The sequence below is a fragment of the Lupinus angustifolius genome, unplaced genomic scaffold (genome assembly GCF_001865875.1).
Source record: "Lupinus angustifolius cultivar Tanjil unplaced genomic scaffold, LupAngTanjil_v1.0 Scaffold_51_117, whole genome shotgun sequence".
Taxonomy (NCBI): domain Eukaryota; kingdom Viridiplantae; phylum Streptophyta; class Magnoliopsida; order Fabales; family Fabaceae; genus Lupinus; species Lupinus angustifolius.
In genome coordinates this window covers 5,480-28,643 of record NW_017722543.1, presented here as the reverse complement: position 1 = coordinate 28,643, position 23,164 = coordinate 5,480, and the positions used below count along the sequence as shown (strand labels likewise).

Sequence of the window (23,164 nt, the reverse complement as noted above, 5' to 3'; positions counted from 1 at the left end):
GCTTCATGTGTTGGCTTTTTATGCAAAAGGAATTTTGAGATTTCAGTCCTCTAAGCTTGTCACTAGTTGTTTCCTTTTGTGGTATACAGCAAGACTATTTTTCTACAAAAAACTTGTTGGTAATACAGTTCTTATTAAATTATGAAGAATGTATTGAATATTAAAGGACATATAATTGTTGGAACAAATATTCAATCATTGACTCACATTAAAAGCATTTAAAGAGATTCAATCTATAAATAATAAGTTATTAACTTTCTTTTTTTGGCTTCCCACAAGTATCCTCGTACTAGAGGCAATCATGTTCGAGTCGGGACATTCACATATATGTGAGAGACTAATTCTCCTACTGGACATTTTTCCACCCATAAGACTCGAACCCAGGACATTGCTTAAGGAGAATCAAGCATGTACCACTTGCACTAACGTCGGTTAATATCGAGAAAATATTATATTCAAAATACTTGGATGCGTTTCATTTTTGACACGCTTAGGTGACTTTGTGTTGAACGCACAAGTCTAAGCTAATCCTCTGGGATGACTTTTGCCTATTGAACGTATATTTATTGTCCATTTTCACTTCATGTTTTTCAGATATATTATTCATTGTGAGTATCATTTATATCAAGATTTATATGGTCAAACATTCTTTTGACAGAGATCTAGACATATATACCATATCATGAAATCGTATATCACATAATCACATAATCAACATTTAATCATAGAAAGACCTATAAATACATATTCTTAAGAGTTGAATTATATTATATCTCATCTATGCTATATAAGTGTAACTCTTTATTGATCATCAAAACTTCAAGGATTTAGATGTTGTTCATCATATAATCAATTTTGCACCAACAGTCTCACATTTGATAAGATTGGATGAGCGGAAAAATTTATAAGTGAGAAAGAAAATACCTTAATATAAAAGTTGATAATCCATGATGTTTTGAAGAAGAAAAGCTTGTTGCAGGATGAAGAACAATGGTGCTAACAGAAGCAAAACTAAAGAAATAAAAGAACACCAAATGCAGAGTTTCTTGAAACAATAAGGCTCAATCAATTGTATTAATTTCTCAATCTGAATAAGTAAAATTGATCACTTATTTATATAGAAAACTAAGAAAATAAAATTACAGAAAAAACATATCTTACTAAAAGAGGAAACTAACTAAATAACAGAAATATCATAAATATAAAAAGTTGCTAAAAACAGAAAGAAAGAAAACTTCTGTTATTTATCTTGGAGGCAAGTAGCAATAGCTTTGGACTTCTCTTTGGGCTTGTCAACAATGACTTTGCCTTCAACAGACCCCCTCCAACTTGGCATGCGAATATCAAGAATGCCAAGTTTGGACATGATGCTTCTAAAAGGAAGAGGAGAGAGAGATTTAGTGAATATGTCAGCCAATTGAAGTGTAGTTAAAATGGGAAGAAGATGAATGGTATTATTTTGAACTCTCTCTCGAGCAACATAACAATCTATCTCGATGTGCTTCGTTCTTTCATGAAAGACAGGGTTGGCAACTATGTGAAGTGCATAATTATTGTCACAAAATATACTGACAAGTTTAGGATGTTGGAGGCCAAGATCTTTGATGAGAAAACGTAACCATTGTGCTTCATAAGCAACCATGGCAAAGGCTCTATATTCGGCTTCTGATGATGATCGAGAAACAGTATTCCGTTTCTTACTTTTCCACGAAATGAGAGCATTGCCAAAGAAGAAACACCACCATGTCACTAATTTCCTTGTGTTTATACAAGTGGCCCAATCTGAATCTGAGTAGCCTTGAATTATTGTGGTGTTTTGGCTAGGGAAGAAAATGCCCTGCCCAGGTGAATTTTTAAGATATCTTAGGATTCGTTGAGTTGCCTTAAGGTGTGAATCAGTTGGAGTATATTGGTTAAGTGAACTCACTGCATATGATATATATGGTCTAGTGTGGGTTAAGTAAAGTAATTTGCCCATTAATCTTTTGTATGTAGTGATATCGTGAAGGGGCTGTCTTGATTGAGAGTGCAATTTGGTGTTATACTCCATGGGGGTTGTAGAGGGCTTGGATGCAAGCAATCCAGTTTCTTGAAGGAGGTTTAGGGTATATTTCCTCTAGTAGAGACATATTCCCTGCTTTGATCTTGCAACTTCCATGGCAAGGAAAAATTTCAGTTCTCCAAGGTCTTTGATACTGAATTTATCATTGAAGTCAACTTTAGTGTCAATTATTTGTTCAAGATCATTACCTACTAACACTAAGTCATCTAGATAAACCAACATAGGAGTGAAGTTAATGTTGGTTTTTCTAATAAAAAGAGAATGATCAGAAAATGATTTAGAATAACCAAGTTTGAGTAGGATGGTGGTGAGTTTGTCATGCCATTGTCTACTTGCTTGTTTCAACCCATAGATGGATTTCTCAAGTTTGCAGACCAATTTGGGATTGAACAGTGCAAGCCTTGAGGTATCTTCATGAACACTATTTCTTTGAGGTCACCATGAAGGAAAGTTGTATTGATGTCCTATTGGTGCAAGTGCCAATTGAAGGTGGTAGCTAGACAAAGGAGCACTCTAATTGTGGTCATCTTCACCACTGGAATGAAAGTATCCATGTAATCTACTCCTTCAGTTTGGATAAATCCTTTTGCAATCAACCTTGCTTTGTGCGTCTCTCTATAGATCCAGTTGCATTATGTTTGACTTTAAAAATCCATTTGCACCCTATGGATTTCTTGTCAAAAGGTAAGAGGACTAAGATCCAAGTGTTGTTTTTTGCTAGAGCATTGAGCTCAGTTTGTATGGCATGTTTCCAACAATCAGATTTAATGGCTTCTGAATATGTGGCAGGTGTTTGGTTAATGGTAATGGACATAGAAAAATGTTTGTGAGCAGGTGCTATATGGTCATAAGTAAAGTTTTGGTTTATAGGGTATTTGATGTGGTTATTACTAGTATTAGAATCATTTAACAAGGTGTAGTGATAATATGCTAAATAGGTAGGAGTTCTTCTAATTCTTTGAGAATGCCTAGTTTGGAGAAAATTGGGGCGATTTTGTGGTAGGGAAGGTTGGATAGCAGGTTGATGAATGCAAGAATAGTAAAAGGAATCTTGTTGATTGATAGGGAGTATAGGGGTACTAGATTGGTTGTTTTTGTGTTATTTGAAGCTAGGTAGGAGAAAGGGAAAATATGCTCATAGAATTCTACATTTCTTGATATCAGAACTTTATTGGTTTTTATGTCTAAGATAATGAAGCCTTTGGTGCCCTTTTTGAATCCTAAAAATATGCATTTTTTAGACCTAGAGTCAAGCTCTTTCTATGGGACACTAGGGTGTAAAGATAGCAAAAACAACCAAATATCTTTAGGTTGTTGATGCTAGGAAGGGTTTGATGTAACTGTTCATAGGGTGATTTATTTGACAAGAAAACAGTAGGTTGTCTGTTGATTAAGTGTATAGCATATGATACTGCATAATTCCAGAAACAAGTAGGAACATTTGATTGAAATATTAAGGCTCTAGTGACACTCAATATGTGTTGATGTTTTCTTTCCACCACACCATTTTGCTGTGGTGTCTCAACACATGTTGTTTGATGTTCAATGCCATTTTCATGATAAAATTCTCTCATAAGAAATTCTTGACCATTATCACTTCTAATGGTCTTAATCCTTGATTTGAATTGAATTTATGCATAATGAACAAAGCCTAACAATTTATACATTTTAAGATGAAGTGGATTAAGTGACGCTCAACTGCCTGGTTGAGGACCTTGGTTTTCTTGACTTTTGTTGCTTTTTGACCATGAATCATTTCTCTTCTTTTCTTCATTTTATTTCCTATAAAATACATAAAAGGCAATACAAACACAAATATACTAAATTGTGACAGTTTATATAAAAAGTATTGTTTTAAGTTGGTTTTTCTCAATTATGCTTAAGATAAGTGCCATAAAAGTGTATGATTTTTAAGTATGTTTGGCACTTAATGATAATGTGAAACAAAGGGAGTAGATTTCATTACCGATCCGAGGCCACCTCGATCTGGCCGTAAATCTCTCAGGAGCGTGATTCTCTTTCATGGCCACGAGCCTCTGTCACCACCGAGAGTCACCTTGAACCACCGCATCTCATCGTGACCACTGCTAATGAAGAGCGGAGAAGATGGAGTTGGATTTAGGGATTGACATCCCATTTTGTGCGAAAGAATAGGGGTAACAGAACCCTCCGAACCACTTCCTCGTCGATGGACCACCGCGACCCTGACCTTGAACCACTTCACCGCACTGGCTTCATTCTCCCTCGACTCACCTACTAGAAAGAAACCAAAAAATGAGGGGACGAAAATGACAGAATGTGGCAAATGAGAAAGGAATTAGGGATTTCATCCTCTTTCCTTTCTTTCAGTTTCGTGAATGAGGAATAAAAAATGGGGTATTACCCATTTGTTTGGGTTTAAACCCTTCTCACCTTAATCCCATTCTTTTACAGAACCCGCACGTGACCTAGGAGGGTTCTCTTTTTCATTCAATCATTCTCAACCTTTTACTTAATTTCTCCTTTCACATATTCATCAATTATTAAATATATTGCTTTTTGTAATTGAAACGAGATAGACAGTGATTAATATATTGCATATGTTACATAAGGATCTAGTTTTTATCCTATAAATTATACTAACTTATGTTTTTATAATATTGATCTCATCAAAATATGCATAATCTAGATCTCTTTTACCTAATTTTATAGGAATCTTTATAGTAAAGTTATGATTTGAGTTATCTCTAACTTCTCTAAGAATGAAAAGAAGGTTTACAACCAACACCGTCTCTAAATTATTAATTTTTTTATATATAATTGATTAATAAACTATTTTATCATTAAATTATATATGTATAAATAATAAAAACCATTTTACCAAATACATTTAATGGGATTTTTATAGTAAGATTATGGTTCGAGTCGTTTCTAACTTCTCCGAAAAATGAGAAGAAGGTCTATGACCAACACTATCTCTAAACTATTAATTCCATATATATATATAGTTAATAAACTATTTTATCGTTGAATTCTATATTTATAAATAATTAGAACATTTTAATATACGACAAAAAGATTATTAATAGAATCACTTAAAAAAATTTATAAATGCTTTTGATATAATTTTGGGAGTTAATCAAAGATGGAGAGAAGGTCGCCCCGAAGGTCTCTTTCTTCTCAAATTATCTTCGAAAGGTTGCGCTACGCCGCTTCTTTTCAATCGATTAAATCTCAAAATCGATTAAACTTTATTTTTTAAATTAAAATAACAAAAATTAACCAAACACAAACTTTTTTTTCAATAATAAACAAAACTTGCAAAATGAATATTTTTGACTAAAAAATATATTTTCTTTAATTAAAATACCCTCAACCAATAAACATTTTTCTATAAAAGAACTACGTAAGCCTTGATTCCCGTGATAGGGATACGTAGGACCAGAGTCAATCTTGTCAGGCATAATAATAAAAAACTATTTTTTCCCTTCTTCTTCATAATAATTATTTAATCAATCAAGTAATTGAATATAATAATAATAATAAAAATAAAGTCATATATTTTAATGAAGGGTAAGGGTACCGCTTAAGGCGGGCGGGTAGGATGCTAATACCTTCCCTACCTTGTAATCGACTCCCGAACCTGGATATCAAAAAATCCAAAAGCCCAATGTGATTAGGCTTTAAAGATTTTTCTACATTTTTAACAATAAAATGTAGTGGCGACTCTGAGAGGTCGCGTAGCCGAAAATCGGGGCGCGACATACCTATGTCCATTTATGGAAGAGATAGAAATGGGCCCCCAAATGTCAGCATATATCAAATCAAAACAATTCATAGAACATGTATTGCTTATAGGAAAGAGAAGTTTCTTTTGTTTAGCTACATGGAAAATGTCACAAATGTGAGTCTTATTACAAACAACAAAGATCCTAATATGCATACATCCTTGAGAGGTATGTCCTAGCCTATAGTGTCATAGAATTGAAGATGTAATATTGGTACAAACAACATTAGAGTATTCAGGGTTATGAGAAAGAATGATTGTTCTAAGAACATATAAACCATTTGAAACTTTAGCTATACCAATCATCCTCAAGGTCTTCTTCTCCTAAATTATACAACAATATTCATCAAATGATAAAATACAAGATGACATAGCAGTAATCTTAGGTATAGACATTAAATTGTATGAAAAAGTTGGCAAATAGAGGATATTATGAATCTACTCCAGGAAAAAGAGAGATTGTTCCAGATATATGAGTGATTATTTGTAGCCGATTTCCACAATATGTCCTGTCTTCTTGCAATGTGTGCAAAATTTCCATGTAGTGGAAAGTTTGTTCCATGTACCTCTTCCATATGTGATGAGACTTCCCCTTCCTTTATTCATGCTAAAACCTCTTCCTGAAGATCCACCTCTCTTCCAAAATCCTGAGATTGTCATTGCCTTTGAGTCAACCTCATTCCCAATGATTTGTCTTTCTTCTTGAATGACTAAGGAGAACACTTTTCTCAAACTTGGTAGGGGTTCAAGTATCATAATGTAAGACCTTACCCCTGCATATGTGTCATTCAATCAATGCAATGACCCTGTCTTCTACGAAATATTTCTTGATATTAGTTGGTGCATCACAAGTGCACTTAGGCAAAGGCCTAAAATTATCTAACTCATCCCAAAGCATATTTATTTGGGTGAAGTAATTGGAGATATGAAGATCTCCTTGCCTAAAATTGAAAATACATTGCTGTAATTTTGCAATCCTCTAAATATGACCTTGAGAGAACAATTCTTCAAGTTTTTCCCAGATTTCATAAGCCTTATCCATCCACACTATATTATAAGCAACGAATGGACTAACAGGCCTATTGATCCATGTGATCATCATATTATTTGCTCTCTCCCAAGCCTTGTATGTAGGATATGTTTTTGGTGGCATAAGTATGTCGCCATCAATGAGAGCCAATTTTTGCTCGGTTATGAGGCTTCTCTTCATGGATATGCTCCATTGGTTGGAATTCTCACCACTCAATACTAGTGATACCAAAGAACTTGTTGAATTATATGAGGGGTGGATGAAATAAGGAGATCATGGGTCTTGTGATGGATCCATTGAACAAGGAGTGATTGGTATTGTTGAGGACATTCTGAAAGTATCAGAGATCTTAGAAGAACTCTGATACCATTTAAGAAAATCTTTTGTTTCTTGAAAGTAATAAGAATGCAACAAGAACACAAGTGAAACTTGTGATATGTGAATACAAGAAGAAAATAAAAGAATACCTCAAGAATATTATTGAATCTTTGATGAAAGTACAAAAGTTAAAGTTTACAATGGTCTAGATATTCCCTTTTATAATAAGCAAAGACATCCTAACTATAATAACCAAAAACCACCACATTTAACACATTTAAGACGTGCATTATAAGTAGCTTATCAAATACGTAACCAAAAATCTGTTGTTGGAGTTGCCTTTGATTGGTTTTGTTGGTCATGACTAACTCCTGATACCATTTAGCCAAGTTCTTGTGTGAGTTGGCCAAGGTCTGATGCACTTGGTGCTGGTTCCTGTTGTCCTGATGCAGTTTGGCCAAGTTCCGGTGTGACTCGAACATAGTCTTAGCATCTTTGTCTTGAGGGTTAGGACATGTTTCTGTTTTGTAAAGGAAATCAGATTCATAGAAAACTACATTTCTAGTGATTTCTAAGGCTCTTGAAGTAAGATTGAGAACCATGTATCCCTTTACCCCTTCGTTATAGCCTAAGAAGACATATTTTAAGGCTCTAGGATCTAATTTATTTCTAGAGTGGTTTTGTGTTCCTGCATAACATAGAGAGCCAAAGACTCTTAATTGATGTAGGTTTGGGTGTATATGATTCAGAATTTCAAAAGGTGATTTCTTGTTCAAAATAGGAGTATGGAGAATATTAATGATATAGACAGAATGCCTTAAAGCATAAGACCAATAAACCTTAAGCAAGTGGCTTTGAATCAAGAGAGCCCTACATACATTTAGAAGGTGTTGATATTTTCTCTCAACAATACCATTCCGTTGAAGGGTATAGGTGCATCTAGTTTGATGCAAAATACCCTTATTTTTATAGAAGGTTTTCATGGAAAATTCAGCACCATTATCAGTCCTCACAATTTTGATATTGGTGTTGAATTGAGTATGTATCATATTTATGAAATTTGGAAAAGTCTTGGAAGTCTCTCCTTTGGACTTCATAAGGTAAATACAAGTATATCTAACATAATCAACAACAATAGTTAGAAAGTACACATGTCCATGTATGGAAGGGATAGAAATGGGCCCCAAATCTCATCATGTATCATATAAAAACAATTCATAGAACATGTATTGTTTATAGGAAAGGGAAGCTTCTTTTGGTTAGCTACATGGCAAATGTCACAAATGTGAGTCTTATTAAAAACAACAAAGGGAAAAAATTTCTTCGTAATATGCATACATCCTTGAGAGGCATGTCGTAGCCTATAGTGCTAAACACTTGACGATTTAATATCGGTACAAACAACATTAGAGTATTCAATGTTATGAGAAGGAATGATTCTTCTAAGCACATATAAGCCATTTTAAACTTTAGATATACCAATCACCCCCAAGGTCTTCTTCTCCTGAATTATGCAGCAATATCCATCAAATGTTAAAATACAAGATGACATAGCAGTAAGCTTAGGTATAGACAGTAAATTGTATGAAAAAGTTGGCAAATAGAGGACATTATGAATATCTACTCTAGGAAAAAAAGAGATTGTTCCAAATATATGAGTGATTATTTATAGCAGGTTTCCACAATATGTCCTATCTTCTTGCAATGTGTGCAAAAATTTCCTATAGTGGAAGGTTTGTTCCATGTACCTCTTCCATATGTGTTGAGACTTCCCCTTCCTTTATTCATGCTAAAACCTCTTCTTGAAGATCCACCTCTCTTCCAAGATCCAGATATTGTCATTGCCATTGAGTTAGTCTCATTCTCAATGATATGTCTTTCTTGTTGAATGACTAAAGAGAAGACTTTTCTCAAACTGGGTAGGGGCTCAAGTATCATTATCTGAGACCTTACCCCTGTATACGTGTTATTCAATCAATGCAATGACCCTGTCTTCTATGAAATATTTCAAATGTAATATAATGATATAGGTAGTTGGAGTTTAACTTTACACTCAGTCTCAATATACACTTGATTCTTTTTTTATATTCATTTAGTATCGATTAATCCATATAACACCTCAAAGTTACTAACAACTAATGTCTTAATCAATTAGTAACTTATGCAAGAAAGCCCTATGTCTAACAACTTTAATCCATAAGAATAAGACATATCACTTGCAAAATCATACCCTAATGTCTAGTGGTTCATGCATGCAAGTTGAATAAAAAGGAAACACCTCAAATGTAGCTAGTCGTCAATGTCTTGGGATATACTAGCATTTTACCAAAACATAGTTCTATATCTAGTATCTAATGATAACATTCAGTTTTATGAACCTTCAAGCATATCTTTATGTCTAGTAACATATAGTTTGAGAGTTATAAAATAACAATATTAGTTCTATTTCTAGATATCAAAAAGTGAAATACATGAAATGACAAATAAAACAAGTCTATGTCTAGGAAATGTACTACTTGCTGAGTTATGCAAGTTTAGAATAGTGTAGAAAGGAACTTAAGAAATTATTCAAAAATCATGCAAAGATTTGATCAAACTAAAGTCAAGCAATAAGTAAATAGAAAACTCAAATGTAATCAAACTTCATTGATTAATTTTGAATCAAAGTGTACACCTTAAGTTATACTACATTCAACACCAACAATGAGTAATTAGATACTCATATCCGCATAATGTAAGTATTGTAGAGTCAATACACTCTTGGGGCGGTAGAACCATTCATAATTAAGTATCGGTTAACACATATGATGCTTACACTTAGTTTCTATAATCTAAGTGATCTAATCTCTCTAAAACTTAGCAAAAATATATTACAATTCGAAGGAGTAAGAATGTGTGTCATTGGTGTGGTCTTGAAGCCTGTAAATACTATTCTGATGCTAGATTCTCCGCTTAGTGCACCACTTGTGCACTGAGCATGGGATCCAGCTAGTTAGGCGTGACTCTCGAATGCACCATGTTGCGCTGAGTGTGAGTTCTAGCGCTAAGCGTACCACCCATTGCGCTGACTGTGATAGGGTGTGCTGAACACAAGATGTGAACTAAGGACACCTTTTCTTCTAATGAGCGTAGATTCGGCATTGAGTGCAACTATCAAATGTTGCCTTTTTTTTTTCTGAGCATGATCTTGGCACTGAGCTTGGCTGAGTTTTGCCCAAAAACTTGGAATTTCCTGCTCTTTTATCTAGATTAAGCCAGCAAAACAACTTAAGGGTAATACTTAGCCAACCAAATAAGTTCATAATAATACATAAATACATTTTCAATTATTTGAGTTGATTAATTTGTCAAAGTATCAAAAAATCAGTGTAAAATATGAATCAAATTGGCAGTTAATACACTCTCCCCAACTTAGAATCTTGTTTGTCCCCAAACAAGAGTCAAGCTGATTTTTTTTTAAAACATACTTGGGTTTTTCAAGTAGGGCTTACACATTAAGTTCATGATATGCACTTAGGAGCATGGTAATCACATAAGTAAGCAAGTATACAAAATTTTTACAAACATAATCCAAATATAATATCTAATTCATACAAGCCATTACCGGCTACATAGTGATTTTTGAACTTCATCATTTGAATAAGTCATATGCCAATAAGTAAGTAAGTGTGAACTCTCAATAATGTTTGAATTTTCTAAGTGTATATCTCTCATGACCATGCAAAAATCAAATAACATATAAGTTTTGGTATTATCCCAAGATTTAACAAGAATGATAAATGATATGGATCAGTAAGGTCTTCTGATGACTATGTTGCTGTGACAGATTGAGGAGAACCTGAATATTATCATGAGGCCATGGAGGATGTAGAAAAGAAGAAGTGGTTGGATATAATGCAAGAGGAAATGAAGTCCTTGAATGATAATCACACTTTTGATTTGGTCAAATTGCCAAAAGGGAAGAAGGTTTTGGAAAACATGTGGATTTAAAGGATGAAGAAAGAAAGTAATTCTACATCTCCAAGGTATAAAGCCAGATTAGTGGTTTAAGGTTTCAGACATAGAAATGATGTTGATTTCAGCGAGATTTTTTTTCATGTGGTGAAGATGTCATCCATTATAATTTTATTGAGTTTGGTTGTTACTCTTGATTTGGAGGTAGAGCATATGGATGTAAAAATTGCTTCCTTCATGGTGATTTGAAGGAAGAGATTTATATGAAACAACCTGATGTTTTTCTTATTTAAGGGAATGAAGACTATGTGTGTAGGCTGAGAAAGAGTCTATATATGGTTTGGAGGAGGCTTCACGACAATGGTACACGAAGTTGAGTCTTTTATGTGTGAGAAAGGCTACAAGAAGACTATTTGTGATCACTGTGACTTCATTAGAAAGTTTGATGATGGTGATTTCATCATTTTGTTATTGTATGTTGATGACATGCTTATTGTTAGGAAAAATATTTTCATGATTGACAAGTTAAAGAAACAATTAGGCAAGTCATTTGCCATGAAAGGCATAGGAGCTGCTAAGCAGATTCTTGGTATAAGAATCATGCGAGATAGGCAAGAAAAGAAACTTTGGTTGTCACAAGAACACTATATTTAGAGAATGTTACAGAAGTTCCATTTGGAAAATACTAAGACAATAAGCACTCATCATACTACTCATTTTAAGTTGAGTGTTAAACAATGTCCTTGAAATGAAGCTGAAAAATCAGATATGCAACAGGTTCCTTATGAATCTGTTGTGGGAAGTTTGATGTATACAATATTGTGTATAAGATCATATATTGCACATGTTGTTGGTACAGTTAGTAGATTTCTATCAAATCCCGGTAGAGAGCATTGGAATGTTGTGAAATAGATTTTGAGAGAGATGTTGTCATCACCTGTCTCTAGGTTAAACTCAACACATGATTCCTTATCTTCACCTTGATCCTAACCCATTACATAAACATTTGGGTTCTGGATCAACATATATCACCCCACCACAGTTCTGCCATGTCTTCTTCTCCTTCAACTCATCTACTCTATCTTTGCCACTACCTTAGAAGCACCTTGTCTAGCCATCACGCTTTCACCCTCTTTTCCATTATCTGTTGTTTGGGTTAAGAGCCATCTACCAATTGGCTCTGATACCAATTGTTGGTGCAGCGAAAGTGATTGTTGCGCAGCGTTGGCCACAAGTAATCAAATAAAGGCATAGAATAAATAGAAGAGAAGAAACAAGAGAATTTATTAATGGGGTTCGGCCAATTGTGCCTACGTCCCCGGGAGTATTGAGCGGCTACCAAGATATCATTAGAGTTAAGAATTACAAACCCTAGCACACCCATTGGCTCACCTGCCCATGAGGTGTTTCTATTTGATGCTTATATTTGGTGCACATTACAACAGGGAACTTGAGTCCAATATATAACATTGATTACTCTACTCTATTCTAATAATAGACACTATGGGACTAACACAATAACATATTTCAAGTATCCCCAACATGTTCATATCATTTTTTAATATTATCAAAGGTATCCTTACATTTTGGGTAAGAAATTAATCTTTCTCAAAATACGTGGTTGTCTCTTTCAACAAATGTCGAGCCGAATAATAGTTAATTTTATTCATGTGAAATGAAGTAGAGGATCATATAAGGGGTTAAATACTTATTTCTTAAAATCTTGACTTGCAAAACTTAAACACTCTTTCTAATTGATTATTATGTAAAAAAAAGTTAATTTGAAATATTTCTGATTAATTACTCAACCAAGGTTCGTAAAAAACTTAATTAGAAATTATTAATTCATATAAGACTTAATTAGAAGCATACAATCTCATCTCACAGTTATTTTCATTTAATATTTCTGCCCAATTTCAGTTCTGGACAATGATGGTTTCGAAGGGAAAATGAAGAATAAGGATAGATATTCCCATAATATCCCAACAAAACTAAATGACTGAAGGATCATATTCACTTTTTTTTAAAATGACCAAAATAAACTTAAACAAACATAAAGGACTAAACTAAACATTCGTATACACATAAACTAAACTTATCAAATATGATGTCCAATGAAATGTAATTTAAAGGGAAACCAAGCCTCCATCTGAAGAGATTTCTGAGGTAAACTATTGTGGTATGTATAATCACATTTTTGATTTCTTTTGCACTATTAAGGGTATATCGTCACTTTTGAGTGTGTGATTGTTCCTCTCAATAAGCATCGATCCCAGAAATCGAACTTGAACTTTTGATTTTTATTGGCATATAGGAGGGTCCTACACTACTAGACCAATGTCTTATTAGTATAATCACATTTCTAATTATGTTCAGGTATGTTTGCATGCTAATTATACAACTTGGACTTACATGTCCTCGACGTAATGGGATCTGGCTTGAAGAGATTGATGATTTTCATATGGAATACTACTTCAAGAATCTTCCTTCCTTATATATTAAGAGCATTATAATCAAAGAGTGTAATATGTATGCACACTTTAAGAGTATTCATCATTCATTTATATTATTTAGATTTAAGAGTTAAATACAAATAATGGATAATATACAATCAGTGTAAAAAAAAACTCTTCTAAATACATTTTTTCCTCTTAATCAAAATCCTATGATGTTAGACAAATTTTAATTATTTAGATTTCTGTTGAACAATATTAGTTATGAGTTATCAATTATCACACTAAACTGATTTCTTTTTAAGTTGTAGCTAAACGCATATCAAAAGACCAAAATCTTGAGTAAAAAATCTACTAAGTGGACTTGTTGGAAACTCATCATAAGCTACTTCTCTATAAAAGCCATAACCTTGCCAAAAGTCCTATGAGGATTCTAAGATGATCTTTTTCAGCACTAACTAGCCTTTTCAGCAAAAAAACTAGCAAAACTTTAATAATGAGTGTGTTAGGAGTCTCATATTTAGTAGAAAAGCAAAATCAATGTGGTCCTTCAGCTATGAGGCTCTCCCACATAATAGACTAGTCTTTGAGGTTGGACTCTCCTTATGTGTTTAAGTACTCATTGAGAGTTGTGTCACAGAAAGGACTACTTATAGGTTGGATTAAGGTATATTACTGAATATTGATAGGTGAGTAAAACCATCAAAAGAGAAAGAAATACCATTGGGTCAGTGTCGATAGAGTAAAAACTGCGTGGATGTTGACCCTTAAAGAGGACAGCAATGTTAGGAGTCTTACATTGAGTAAAAAAGTAAAATCAATATGATACTTAAGCCATGAAGCTCTCCTACCTAATAGACTAGACTTTTAGGTTAGGCTCTCTTCATGTACTTAAGTCCTAACAGAGGGCTTCTAGTTGTTAATTAGTCAAAACATTTTCATCTTATAATGTTGTGTTTTTGTAAGTTCACAGAGTCAAAAAAGGATATTATTAGTTTAGTTACATGATTTTTTAGCCTAAAAACACGGTTAGGAACAGTGATAACTGTTATGCAAGAAGTTATTCAAGACAAAATATTAGTTGATAGTGACATGAAATTTTATGCTTGATAAAATGAAGGAAATTGTCAAAGGACCATCAAAATATCGCTTACATACATAATCACTCTTTTTCCTTCATCCCCTCAAGTTATATGAAGAAAATATATGTACACGGATTAAGGTTTCATGCTACCATGCATTTCATAAAAATGGATAACAAAGCCCATGAAATAAGAATTCTAAAGCCTATTAGTGTGAAGGACAAATCAACTAAAAGCTATATAGAATGGTTTTACTTTTAAATTTGTATCAACTTTGGAATGAGCTTCAAAATAAAAGAAAACTCCAAATGAGTGAATTTAGGCTTGGAATGCAATTGCATTTTTCCCATCCCTTCAGTCAAACCCTCTTCATCAACAACCATTGTTGATGTTATCAAATTTGCAACAACCTCTGTTATTTCTTGGACCAAATCCACTATTACCCCATCAATTCCCATTAGATGTTGCATGCAAACTACTTTTGGAACATTGCTGTATTGTAAAACAACACAAAATATCAGTCACAAAACTACATACAACAACAAATTATAAGAGGGAATGAACAAACAGACCAAAACGCATGCATAACATCACTAATTTAGATTGCAAACTGCATCACCTTATGCGGCCGCAATATTGTGGTTGCAATGACTGTCACTACGGCATCATGCTGTAATTGTGGTGTGAATTTGAATCACAATAATGTGGCCGCATCTGGCCACAATGCAACCACATCATATCGCATTTTGACCGCATCAAATTCGAAAATATATTTTTAATCACAAAATAACTAACACCATAACAGCCGCAATAACCACAGTAGCAGTAACTGCAATAGTTATCGCAATCGCGACCGTAACCACTATTTAAAACATTGCATTGGACAAGACAAGACATACTTTAATGATCCATATGTCAGGAGAGAGATCTCAGACTCCTTGATCTTAGTTACTACTCCGAGATTTCTAAATAAGCCTTTAATCTCTGAGACAATTCCTTGCAACCCGTTCTCCAAACAAAGCTTCAAAGCCTCCTCCAAAGAGTTCTTTTTTTCATCTTCAAAGAGTTGACATCCTCCATTTGTCAAGAAGAATACCCAGTACAACACAAAGCAACATATTAGAACAAATAAAAGCATTGTCTCCTTCAAAATTTCAAGCAATAAAGGTTATATTCAACTTACAGGGTAGGTGCTTTGCAGTTTCTTAACAAGTGATGCAACATCTGGCTGGAAAGTTGAGAAGATAATTGGTCTGTTCTTGGCATGATCAAACACAACCTGTTCCACAGTGTTAACGAATGTAAGATATATACCTTTTGTTACAAAGTAATATCCATATTCTAGTAGTGTTATTTGAAGACTCAAGAGTTGACACTAAAGAGTGGCAGCATCTTTTTTAAGAAAAGGAAGAATGGTCTTACAAAAAAAGATCCATACTTCCTTTCGAGTATACAAATCAAATTACACTATTCATATTAGGATTTTGTTAATAATTGTTATTGCTTAAGCAACTACTAACGATGTAAAGTCAATCAAAGAAAGTGTTTATTACATCGAGAAAACATTTATATTTTTTCAAGACTTCAGACTTTGGTTGCTTAGCTATTGCGTTAAGGACAATGGTTAGCAAAACCCTTCGTATTAGTCTAGTATTAAAATTTTACCTTTAAGATTGCTTTAAGAACATGGACAAGATAATCTTGGTCATAGAGAATGTGGTCATCGAATTTCAACTCTATGTTAAAACCTAAAGAGGGTTCCACCTTGAGAAAAGCTTCTTCAAGTGTACAAAGTGGGTCATCTTGTTCAACTTCCCATTGGACAATTTTCCCATCCTTGGTTTTTCTGACCAGAACTTTTCCATCTTTTCCACCCTCTCTTTGAGGACCATAAGCAAGGAATTCAGACAAATACAACTCTGTGATTCTCTTCTCAATTACAATACCCTGTAGAAGCATGTTCCAAAATGCACATTTATAATCAATAATAAAAGATATAGTCAATATCCACTTTGGCCCATTTTCGGGTGTAACAATTTGATTCTAATAAAGTAAAAATTCAAATTATACTCAAAGATCGGGAATGTATGCTAGAATAGTCTCCATCAATGATAAAAAAAAACTATTCTGACTCATATTTGATATATTTTGGAAATACTCTATACGGGATAACACAAGATGGTAAAGGGTTGAGGTGAACTTACATTTTCTTGGGAGAGGATGAAGTCATCGTTGAAAATGACTGGGCAATCATCATTTGTCACCTACAAAAAAAAACACTTTTGCTTTTAACTTTCCTTGTCTTTTCATTTTCCACATTCATTTTTCACACTTCCAATTTTTAAAGTAAAATCATCAAACTTTCATATAGGAAAAACTCACTTATAACACCAGAAACCCAATCAATACTGATTCAAGTAAGCATAGGTCAACAAATTTGACAATGACCAAAATTATAAAAACCCATGAAAAATAAATCATTTACAGAAAAACCCTAATTGAGACAAAATTGGAAACCAAGAAAATTGAATACTTTGGAAACTAGCACAGCACACGGACAAAAAAGAAATAAGAAAACCAAAAAAAATCTCCCAATTATTCCTTCACCCCTTGGGTAAAGAACTAATCCTTTTGGGGTTTGTGGTTGCCCCTCCCAATCCAAACAAGTGTTACTCCCAGAAGTTGAACCATTAACCTTCTAGTTATTTTGAGATCTAGCAGAGCCTTATACCATTAGATAAACAGTTGTTATTAAAAAAACGTCCCAATTTAGCACTGGAGTATCTTGTTTTAATTTCTATACATTCTCTCTAGACAATTATTATTTTGTTATAAACATGTATCTTTAGGTTAAGAACTAATATTTTTTGGTGTCTCATCTCTCCCTTTTAATTCTCGCTCCCAAAATCTTTGGCAACAGGATTCAGCAACACTTTAAACTCATAGATTAACTATTGGTTTGTTTATTTTGAAACCAATGATGTAAGAAAAGAAATATACGAATCCTTACCTGAACATCAAATTCAATGAAATCAATAGGAAAATTAGGTGCAGCATTAAATGACATAATTGAATTTTCCTTAATAGCTCTCATTCTTCGATCAATTGATTGCAAAGCATTCATACCATGTCCCCTATGTCCAATCACTCCAAACTTGGGTACCTTGAACTCTACCCCTGATCATATTGAAAAATCTATCATAAGAAACATTTATATAACCATGTACAACAGTGAACGTTAAAACAACAATTAATGTATTGTCAAACTTCTAAACGAACAAAGTCGATAAATATTGTTACCATTAGAAAAACAAGGACTCTCTGGGACAATATCAAGAGAAGGGATATCTGAAACATGAACAACTTTAAGAGCCATAATGAAAAAAAAGAGTGTTAGAGAAAGAAATGAAATTGGGTATTAACAAGAAATTGTTGTTTTTGAGACAAATGTAATGGGTGTGGGTATTTATTATGAAAAAAAGAGAAAGGTGTTTTGGCGTTGAATATTCGTGGTCTTAGTTATATGCTCTAGATATTCTCATTCCTAGCTATGTTTTGTCAACGTCCACCTCTTAGTCAATCAGGATACTTATCAATCAACTATTCTTAATTGTTATCTTTTCAGATTTAATGTTTTTTATTTATTCAATGTTTAATATTATGTATACTATAGTGTGAGGATAAAGATTTATATACAATTTATGTATAATACATATTTTAGTTTTTATTTAATTGCTAACGATGATAAAGTATGAATAGTTAATGATATAGTAACAGCGTAAGTGTATGAATGAAGATAAATTTTCTCATTTTTATGTCCTATTGTGTTACGATCTAATTAAAAGTTGTCACCTACGTAAAAAGAAAAATAAGAAAAGAAAAATTATTTTTTAATATTATTTGGTGAGATATAATTGGTTTGAGATGAGGACATAGATTTTTGGGAAGAAGATCTTGGTTCTTAAATATATATATATATATATATATATATCTTTTTCTACTCAACTTGATCTTTCTATCTTCTTTTTGCAAACAAAATATATTTCTTAATCAATCAATCAAAATTTTAAATGTAAGATAAAATGGTTTATTTGTCATCCATAATTTTAGTATGAGAATAAATATATACATTAACAATGTAAGACTTTTATATATTATCAGTTTTCTATCTGCCATTCCTTTTTTGTCAATTCTTTAAGAATGTAGTAAAAATGAATAATGGATTAAATACTAATTGTATATAAATTTTTACACTTATAGTATATAGATACTATTCTATATTAATATTTGATGTATAGTAATATATGTTTGTGCACAATATAGAAACGATTTGAGTTCACTTTACGGTAATTTACCATACATAAGAATGATAGTCGAGTCTCACATTCAATGTGACCTAGAAGGGTACAAAAATGGATTTCTACTACCACTCTATGTGTAGATACTCCAAACGGGAAATTGAAATGCCTAAGCAAAGGTCTTTCGATAACTTTGTGAGAAATCGAAATATTTTATCTGTTGGTAAATTAAACTTAGAGGACTGTTTGATTCATTACATGTTAAGCTACATCATAGTTCCAAAGCTTTCAAACCATTCACGAGTAAATGATATGGAACTACAATTGATGTATGCTATAAAACACAATGTTCCAATTAATGGGACATTGATGATAATGAGACAAATATGGACCTTTAGAAGTGAGTATGAACCATTGCCTTATGTTATTCTCATAATTGGCATTCTTGGATATTTTGGTGTTTAGTTTGATGGAGAATCTAAAATTACACTTGATGCTCGTGATAAGATTGATGATGATATAATCCACAAAATGGGTTTCTTTCTAGATTCCAATGACATGATCTACAAGCATCGCGGTGATCAACAAACTGCACATCTAGAAAATCCTTTTGTTGACCTTCCTACTCATCCCTCATTTCGTGTTGAATCATCTTCTTATGAATCCACTCCTACCAATCAAATGATAATGGACGAGTTGTTTTCACTTAAAGGCTACATCACTATACATATAGATTCTCTTGATACAACGAATCATCAATTCCAAGAAGAGCTTAGACGCTTATCAAATCAGTTGGACTATATGGAGTTGGACTCTCAGAAAGATGATACAGATCATCAGGAGTAGTAATCTAGCATATTAGTATTTTACTTACGTATTTTGACGTCGTTGTTGTTATTACTATTTCAAAACTATTATTTTCATTGTTGTTTTTATTCGTGCTTTCAGATATTACTTTAGAACATCTTGTTGTTAAACCACTTGTGATGTATGAATTATGTTTCTTAACAGTAGTTTCAAATGTTATGCTATGACGTGATATATAACTCCTTAACATTTGATATTATTCAAAATTCATAACATGCAAAATTATGACATTGGCTTATACATAAGTCAATATATCTTGTTACCCTTTTCTATAAATATTTGTATATTGTGCTGAAAAAAACTAGTTTTTCTTCTTTTTGATGGAGTCAAAAGGGGAAGAAAAGTTGGAGTTGTATTGTTTTGTCAAATCATTCCAGGCACATATAATAAAACAAAGAGGGAGTATACAAGATAGAGGGAGCATATTCGAACTTTCAACAAAGCTATATCATCTACATATGTCGAACCTTGGAAAAATTCAAGATTTCCATTTTCAAAAGATATTAGTTTGTCATCATCAAAAAAGGGGAGATTGTGAAGAAGATCTTGCTCCTGACGTCGATACGGTTTTGATGAAGACACGAAGATCCTAAAAAGAAGAAAAGGAAGAAGACCATAAAGACATAGATGATTCAAGCTTCAAGAGAATTATAGATTAAGTTTTCATATATGTACTTCTATCCTAAGACTGACTTTAATATTTAGTGTCAATGCTCAACTAATCAAAATCATTTTTATAAAGAATTGGATATGTCTAAAATGCAAAGTCAAATTGCTAATTAATTAGTTACTTGACTTGGCTAACAGGTTACCAGAACTAAGTAATAGATTATCTGAACTGTGAGGCAGCTGGTAATAGGTTACTGGAACTGCGTAACAGGTTACTGAAACTGCGTAACATGTTACCTTACTGAGAAAACAGTTACAAAGAAAAACTAACTGATGTAATCGATTAATTCATTGTATGAATCGATTACCATTTTGGACATAACATTTGGGTAATTGATTACCACTTCGTAACAATCGATTACACAGAGTTGTTGAAACTAGATTTTCAAATTCAAATGAACACCTTTCATCCAAAGTGAATAGGTTTCATTCCAATCGTGTCTCATCTTCATGGAAGGTTATCATGGCTGATTGGAAGCCTATTTAAAGGCATTGAGACATCCAAATTCAATACACACCATAACACACAAAATACACAATTGCTTACAATCAGACAAAACTTTCAAACACTTAGTAAACAATTTTCTACACATTTTTCTTAAGCAACTTTGTTTCTAAACTTTCATATTTTCCGAAGTTGCTTGATAAAGTCCAAATTATTATAAACTTTAAAAATATTAAAAGCATTTTATACTAAGTATTTATATTGTGAGATTAAGGATTGCAGGTTATAGAATTGTCGAAACTTGTAAAGGCAATCGAAAGCCACTATAAAATTCTTCATCTTGGTTGTAAACTTTTCAGGACAATGTGTTTGAGAAAGGGAAAAGAGTTCACTTGAAAAGGAAATTTTTAAGGGTAGATAAGTTGTGCGTGTCCAAGGTACATAAATATCGGGAAGAGAAATTCTAATTACAACTCAAATTATCTAGTGGGAAAATCTCTTGTGTGACAAGAGTAATGCATGTAACCTTCAGTGAACAAGAAGATGAACCAGTATAAAAACACTTTGTGTACTCTTCTTCTACTTATTCTTGTCATTTACTTTTGCATTACTTGGTTGAATTCTGCATAAACAATTCTCTGTACATAAATTTTGATAACATAACAGAAAAATTAGTCATAGTCTCCAAACAACTAATTCACCCCCTCTTAGTTGGCATCTTAAACTTATTGGTATTAGCACCACAATTGTCTATTTTTAAACAGTACCCTTACTAGATTGCATGTATTTTTAATTTTATGTGATTATTATTTTACTAAATAAAGAAAATATATTTTTATTATTGTGTCTGACAAGATGCGATCTTGCTCATACGTATCTTTTTTTTGGAAAACAAGACTATGTAGTTGTTTGGGTAGAAAAATGTTTATCAGTTGAGTTAATTTTAATATATTTTTTTTAAAAACATGGTGTTCAATATCAACAAATGTTACTATTAATACGAGTGAAGTACAACCCATACGTCTGATATTGCGCCTCATATTAGGGATTAGTTAAGCTATTATCACCTTTATTTAAAAAAAAACTTAGATTTATTTAAAACATATATTGTAGTAATTATTCCTAAATTTTAAGAAAGTGAAATGCAACACAAGTGTCCGTCACCGCATCATACCTTAAATTTTAGGATATTTATTTTAGTTATTGTTAAATTACTTTGTATTTTTTATTTATTGAATGAAAGAATTTTTCATTTTTATTATTTACATTTTTTTGGTGATTTTGAAATTTATAAATAGAAATAAAGTTATTTGAATGATTCATGAATGCATTAAACTTTGGACGACAACCTTGCACTTTGAACTCAAGCTTGGACGGCTCAATAAATGTGTGCATGACTTTGGACGGTTTCCCTTGAACTCATTCATGTTTGGCTTATAATCACATTAAAGTGGACGTCAACCTTGCACTTGGAACTCAAGCTTGGACGGCTCAATCAATGTTCACATTAAAGTGGACGACAATCTTGCACTTGGAACTCAAGTTGGACGCCTTAATCAATGTTCACATTAAAGTGGACGGCAACCTTGCATTTGAATTCAAGTGTGGACGGCTCAATCAATTGGTGCATGCCTTGGACGGTTTCCTTTGAAAGTTTATTCATACTTGGCTTGAAATCACACTTAAGTGGACGACAACTTGAATGCTTATCACTAAATGCCCAAGTTGACTTCAAGGCTTCATTTATTCTGAAATTGAAAACAAAAGACAAGTTAAATGCTTGAATGAAAACAACTTAGGACACAATAAATGTGTCCTAGCCATATTTTAGAAACATGGTTGTGCCCTATTAAAAGGGTTGGGGCTTATGTTCCCCACATTGGCCCACATGTAAGGTGATGTAATAAAAGAGGTGACTCCCTTAGTTTGAGCTAAGGAGAATTCCCTTCATGTCTTGAATGAGTAGGCTAAGTGCATTGTGTACTCGTTTGGACCTTGCCCTTGTCATGAGCCCACTTATGCCTCTTAATTCCTCATTGTCCTCCTTAGGTTCATTCGGGTTCACATCACATTGCAAATTTTGCTCCATGTTTGTCATGTTATGTAAACTCCAATTTAGTCACATGTAGAAGGGTCATTTGCCATATATGGCATGATAAGTGCCTTAATTTGACAGTTGTAGATAAACTACATGGTTTGTAAATTGAAATATTTGGTCCT

General features: G+C 33.0%; 2 protein-coding genes across 2 annotated transcripts; both read right to left on the bottom strand.

Annotated features, from left to right (window-relative positions):
* Window positions 1-14,736: 14,736 nt before the first annotated feature.
* LOC109339032 (glycerophosphodiester phosphodiesterase GDPD1, chloroplastic-like) lies at window positions 14,737-15,803 on the bottom strand. Its single transcript, XM_019576400.1, has 2 exons — window positions 15,565-15,803; window positions 14,737-15,157 (listed from the first exon to the last, which is right to left on the bottom strand). Exons 1-2 carry the CDS (start codon window positions 15,801-15,803, stop codon window positions 14,923-14,925), a joined length of 474 nt encoding a protein of 157 aa, XP_019431945.1. The 3' UTR covers window positions 14,737-14,922.
* Window positions 15,804-15,824: 21 nt separating this feature from the next.
* On the bottom strand, window positions 15,825-18,041 carry LOC109339033 (glycerophosphodiester phosphodiesterase GDPD2-like). Its single transcript, XM_019576401.1, has 5 exons — window positions 17,966-18,041; window positions 17,676-17,842; window positions 16,870-16,929; window positions 16,331-16,612; window positions 15,825-15,944 (listed from the first exon to the last, which is right to left on the bottom strand). Exons 1-5 carry the CDS (start codon window positions 18,039-18,041, stop codon window positions 15,840-15,842), a joined length of 690 nt encoding a protein of 229 aa, XP_019431946.1. The 3' UTR covers window positions 15,825-15,839.
* Between the last annotated feature and the right edge of the window lie 5,123 nt (window positions 18,042-23,164).

What these genes read in the sequence shown, in the direction of transcription:
- LOC109339033 (XM_019576401.1), bottom strand. Translation starts at nt 18,041, where the DNA reads ATGGCTCTTAAAGTTGTTCATGTTTCAGATATCCCTTCTCTTGATATT. An exon ending in GAGTCCTTGTTTTTCTAATG is followed by an intron (nt 17,843 to 17,965) that starts GTAACAATATTT and finishes CAATATGATCAG; the next exon opens with GGGTAGAGTTCAAGGTACCC. An exon ending in TTCTTAAAGCAATCTTAAAG is followed by an intron (nt 15,945 to 16,330) that starts GTAAAATTTTAA and finishes ACTGTGGAACAG; the next exon opens with GTTGTGTTTGATCATGCCAA.
- LOC109339032 (XM_019576400.1), bottom strand. Translation starts at nt 15,803, where the DNA reads ATGCTTTTATTTGTTCTAATATGTTGCTTTGTGTTGTACTGGGTATTC. An exon ending in CTGACATATGGATCATTAAA is followed by an intron (nt 15,158 to 15,564) that starts GTATGTCTTGTC and finishes TTTACAATACAG; the next exon opens with CAATGTTCCAAAAGTAGTTT.